This window comes from Sinocyclocheilus grahami, unplaced genomic scaffold, assembly GCF_001515645.1.
Source record: "Sinocyclocheilus grahami isolate Dianchi unplaced genomic scaffold, SAMN03320097.WGS_v1.1 scaffold462.1, whole genome shotgun sequence".
Taxonomy (NCBI): domain Eukaryota; kingdom Metazoa; phylum Chordata; class Actinopteri; order Cypriniformes; family Cyprinidae; genus Sinocyclocheilus; species Sinocyclocheilus grahami.
Genome location: NW_015505641.1, coordinates 267,564 through 273,452, shown reverse-complemented (window position 1 = coordinate 273,452; position 5,889 = coordinate 267,564). Strand labels below are relative to the sequence as shown.

Sequence of the window (5,889 nt, the reverse complement as noted above, 5' to 3'; positions counted from 1 at the left end):
ATTTTAGGGGGGCGTGGCTGACTCTTAACTTTGGTAAAGAATATCTCTTTGGATTTGAGACTTTAGTCTTTGCAACTTCAGGGATCTTATCTATGCACAATCAGCTTGTAACACTCCAAAGAGAAAGGAAAACTTGAAAATCGCATCATATGACCCCTTTAAGTTCTTAACAAGAACATATTTGTTAGAATTAAATAAACAAAGAAGTTATTTTATAATGACAGTACATTGAAGCTTTTAAAATAACTATAAATAAACTGTATATCAATCGCTGCATTTTTTTTCCAGAAAGATGCAGTAGTAACCATTTTATTTTAAGATTGAACATTTGTAGATGGTCTAAAGCAAAAGAGTTGTAAAAATTCAGAAAATCTTTTAGAGCTCAAAATTTGTTTAAAAAAATAACATAACACATTAATGAATAAATCAGTATATATACAATTATTTAATTTAAAAGTGTCATGTGATTTTTTTTTTTATTCATGTAAGCGATAGCTTCTGACCTTTAAATCTAAACATACTCATGATTTTATGACATCAATTACTGCTTTATTTAATCAGAAACACAGTCTAAATGTTATTTGTGTATTTTACTTTAATTTTATTAAAAGTAGGCCAACAGCGCCCCCTACGGAATTAAAACTCCTTACCGAATGGGTATTAGGACCCGGGGGGAGCTGCCGCTGCACGTGCTATTACTGTTTACTCTATCATACACTGAACGCGTAATTCTGTACTGCTTTCTCAGTTTAAATGCAGCGATCTAAATCAGTGAATCTAATTGCCATTCAGGCAAAACTTTGCATCCAGAATGAGTTACACTTCTGAGGTAATCTAATCGCTAGCACACCCCGAGCACATATGAGTTAACGTATTCCTCTTACCGGCAAGACATATAGGCATATTTTTTTCATATCGGCTGATATGTACATTTAAAGCCATTATCGGCCGATTCCGATATCGGTCAGATAATATCGTGCATCCCTACCATTGAATTATTGAATTCATGCACACTATTGCATCAGTAATGAACTAGTCCATTGGTAATTGGTAACCATATTGATGAACTAGCAGTGGTTGGTAATTGAAATTATACCACATTTTTTCCTTTCGTTGTTGAGAGAGCGCACAAATATTTTATGGCAGTAATGTGTTTTGCTTTATTTCCCCGCTTTGTAATCGTAACAGTACAGTGGTGTGATTCGTATTGACATATTGTATGTTGTAGAGTCTTAAACCTTAGGGACGAGTAGAGTTTAGGGAAATGTAAAGAGCTTTGTCTGGATGAAGAACGGGTAATGTGAGTTAAAAAGGAACGCATTTCTGCCTTAGCGTTGATAAAGGGGTGCCTGTATAAAGACAAAAAGGTTTGGAAACTGGCCTATGCTCAGTCGATACATTTCTACATATTGGTTAAGCTATTTACACTGTGCAAATGTTGTCTAATTAGAAATTGATATGATTTGCTAGCAATTAAGTAATAAGTGATACTGTTAAATTTCCAAATGCATAAGTTGATTTACTAACAGAGAGACACAAAAAAAAACAGTCAAAGAAGCCAATCTTTTACTTTGTTTTGTTGCATTTAAATCACTTTCTGACTCTGCATGGGCAAGCATCAGTGTAAACAAACCTGAAACATTGTTCAGACCAGCTAAGCTGACTCATATCTGACACACAAACACCGTCATCTGTTCACAGAGCTTACTGGAAAACGTAACTAGACATAGCTTAAATATAAATCGCTGGTGTAGGTTAAGACGGTATTTTGTTTCTGTGACAAGTATGACTAAAAATGGAAGTAAAGTGCTGTGTAAGGGAATGAATCTCAGATTCATGAATCACTTTTATTTATGTAGTCAAAACGTGTTGTAAAGTAGGACAGTGAAGTGTAGGGTAGGAGACTTGAGGATTGGCTTTTTATTTAATTTTTTGACTTGGGCCAGTAAGCAACAACCCAGCAACAACATCGCAGTATGCTAAAAACATCCACAACGTTGTGATATTATGACACCGAGTTTTCCACCGGCAATCAGCAGTCTTATTTTAATATTATTTATATACTGTTAAAATATTTATTTATGGTGAATTAGCTCTTTTATATTTACAGTTTTCATTTTATTTTTAGTTGAAGGTTTAGTAATTTAGTTATGTGCTTGTCTATTTCTATTATTTTTTTAAATATATTTAGGGATGCACCGATATGAAAATTTTGGCCGATACGATAACCGATTACTCTTTATTTTTGAAAGCCGATAACCGATATGTTGGCCGATAAATCTATATCCAAATTGTTATATACTTTTTGAGAGCCTGATTACAAAAAAGGTCTCATCATTAAAAGCCACATCCCAAACACTTCAACATAAGCAGCCTAGTTTGAACGGTGTACGTTTTAAAAATATTTGTACTCTCCCATTACCAAATTTAGTCATAAAAAAGTCTTACAAATAAATAAAATTATGCATAAATAATGCAAACAAGTCACTGGACATCATTACACGTATAAAGAATCAAAATTAATGTGCCATAGATCAATAAAACGGAATAGCCTCTGCAGGGACAATAATTAAATGATTTTAATTACTAAACCATATTGTTGATGAAAATAATAAGAGAAAAATACAAGTAGTTGTTGTTATTAATAATATATCAATGATTTTGAAAAAGTAACAAATTAATACCACTGTTTTAAATAGCAGCCATTGAGCTGCAGCTCAAGCTGAAGCTGAAGAGCTGAATGAACACGGTAAACTGAAGCGTTTTGCTGGCAGCTTATTTAACTCAAGGAAATGCATCCTGACATTAATATTAATACAACATAAACATAATAATACAACTTATATATGTACAAAATGACACAGTTATTGCATGCTATAGTCAGAATGTGTGATCCTGTTATGGATGCGCTCTTCCCATAACAACGCGCTGAAACACAGCAACTAAACCCAAAGAATGCACAACGTTTTATTATAATAATGTTCTCATTAGAATGTTATATACACAACATTCCCAATCATAGTTATTAATGTTGTGCACTGCTGTTTGAGCTGCGTGCGCTGAGCTAAAGATGATCACCGGTAAACTGAAGCGCTCTTTTAACTTAACCAAACGCATTCTATATGAGATAAATCAGATATACATCAAATAAACACAATATTACAACGTACAATTGCACAAAAGGCTGCAAACGAACAGCGTGCATCTGAAGTGTCTCTGAAGGAAATAATGCATTATTTATCGGCTTTAAGATATCGGCCAAATTTTCTTATCAGGCCGATACCGATAACAGAAAAAAATGAGCATTTATCGGCCGATACCGATGTGGTGGCCGATATATCGTGCATCCCTAAATATATTTCTATTTAGCATTAATTTATTTTTATTCGTTTTTTTTTTTCAGTTTAAACTTACTTTATTTTAGTTAGTTAGTTGCCAAGCCTACATTTCTAATTTTCATTTAAGTGTAAGTTTTTCATCTAAAATGGTATTTTATTATTCTTTCAAGTTTGTTTGTTTATTTATTAGTTTTTGTTAACAATAATAACACTGGGAAGCAGCTCACGTTTTCTAAAAATTGAATTATTATTATTATTATTATTTTTTTTTTACAGATATCCATAAACCAACCAGACAAAAAGATTAAATACTTTGAATTTTTACATTTTCAGAGTAAGTGATGTAAATAATGGCTTCTTGTGAAGGTTTTAATTCCCAAGAACTTGTTCGTGTACTTTGAGTTATAACCTTCGCCAACATAATTTCTTGATGATTTTGGTGCTTTTCAAATCTTTTTTTTTTTTGTGTGGTTATTGATGTTGTCCAACCTTGGCCGGCAGTTGATCCCGTAGGAGTGTGTTTCATCTATGCACATTTTCCAAAAATGTTATTAAAATGTGATATCTTACTGCACAGTTACCTCTAAAAATGATTTATGGTTTTATCTAATATCGCCACACCATACCATTTTACCTTTTCCGGATGCTACTGTTGTGTTTTTGTGTGTAATGTCAAGCCCCACCCTACATTTGCTTTTTCTCTACATGCATCAAAAGTAAAATAGGTTGCATTTGCCATTTCATATTGTTTTAAAATCTTTTGTCATTAAATAGGAGTACTCATAATTTCGATCTTTTATTAGCTGTAGCTGACAGAAGACTCAAGCTCTTGTCACGCTCTTGACTTTGATGCTCTGTGTGTAAATAATGCTGGACTCCGCTGGACCTCGGCATCTCTGTGGATCTTTACACACCTTCCCTTGTTAGTGATTCTGCTGCAGTCTGGATTCAGTATGCTGTGCTTCTGCTGCACTTCTGGTCTCTGGTTTTGCCTTTAGTTACATCTGCGCCTCATGGCAACTTGACAGCTGTAAATAAATCCAGTGCTGGAGTAATGTGCATTTTCAGCAGACCTTTTTCAGTCTCATTTGCTCTTCTTTTATCTCAAAATGGTTATTTTCTTGCGTTCTCCATGTAACGTTATCAGTTGTCATATTACATTCCATAAGGATGCAGTCATGGATGTCCCAACCTGTCCCTCCGTTAAAGGAATAGTTCAACCAAAAAGGAAAATTCATTCGAGAAGATGTGAACTATTCCTTTAACATCCTCTTTTGTGTCATTCTGTTCCAGGTTGCTGTTTCTTTGTGTCATTTGTTGCCTTTTTTATTGTTTATTTCTTTTTTATGTGACCTCTTTGTTTTGCAGATGAGGGCAGAAGTGCAGTTGATGCAGCGGGCGGTGCTCAGATAGTTGCCGAGCACATTAAGTCTCTGGCCCAAAGCACTGACCCGGCCACCGGGAAGCTCTTGACTGTCTTTTGTGGCATGCTGATGAACTATAGCAATGATAATGGTAATGACCGATCCCCCAAACCAAGAAGGCAATATTTTTGAATGGTCCCTTATTGGTATAGTCTGAGATGTTCTCTAAATGATTAATGTGTTAATCAATTCTATGTAGGTAAGGCAACTTTTCATTTCATTGTCTATAAAACATTTCAGTTGTGTTTTAATTTGAGTCTGACTACAGTATTTCCTCACAGTTGAACATTAACGGTAATATCTGTAGGGGACCACTCTAAGAAAGCCTATGTGTTGTTTAACTTCTCCTATGTATTCTGAATCTAATGTCTTTCACTGATTTGACATGATAGGTTTGCTGAATTATTATTTTTTTGCTAATTTTTACTAGTAAATAAAAAAAATTTGAATTACCATCCATAATAAATAATAATGTTACATTTTGTTACGTGCGGTAGCAGAAAATAAATAAATAAATATTACTATTAAAAATGATATATATATATATGGGTCAAAGACATCAAAATAAATTGACAAAAGTGATTTTATGTCCATAGAAAGCACATTAAATGTAAGTAAAGTGTCTACTTTTAAGGTTTAAAATAAGTTTTTGTAGAAAAAGTCAACATTTGGTTGAAATAATGTTACATTGTCTTTCAGTGTAACACAATATTTATGTAAAAATTCAAACAACATGCTTATTCTGACATGCACATATTAAAATATATAAATGAATAAGGGAGCATATTCAATTTTATTGTGTTTTAAATGAGTAAAACATTCTTACTGACAAATGGGACCTAGAATAGTGGCAAATTTAACTAATTAGTATTTGGGGTGAAAGTAATTAGTCTTTTAATATGTCATAAATTGATTTTTGTTGTAAATATGACTGACAAGAATGTTACACTGAATTACATTTTAGTGGGTCTCTTCTGTAAATCGGGAAAATGTATGATATTTATTTTTTTAATTGCAATTAAATTAAACAGAAAATCTTTACATTTTTTGGGGAAAAACAACAACAATTTAAAGCAGTATTACACTTATTGTTTTTATGCTTAAACCCTTTTTCGTCTTTGACCCTT

General features: G+C 33.0%; 1 protein-coding gene across 3 annotated transcripts in view; it reads left to right on the top strand.

The window, feature by feature from the left end:
• Positions 1-5,889, top strand: part of LOC107552992 (rap1 GTPase-GDP dissociation stimulator 1-like) — a 49,937-nt gene that overhangs the window by 17,395 nt on the left and 26,653 nt on the right. For 2 of the 3 annotated variants that reach the window (XM_016235057.1, XM_016235056.1), the window contains exon 5: positions 4,707-4,853. The exons of the other annotated variant lie outside the window; for it this stretch is intronic. In XM_016235057.1, coding sequence (XP_016090543.1) covers positions 4,707-4,853 — 147 coding nt within the window. The remainder of the gene's footprint in view (positions 1-4,706; positions 4,854-5,889) is intronic. 3 annotated transcript variants of the gene reach the window in all.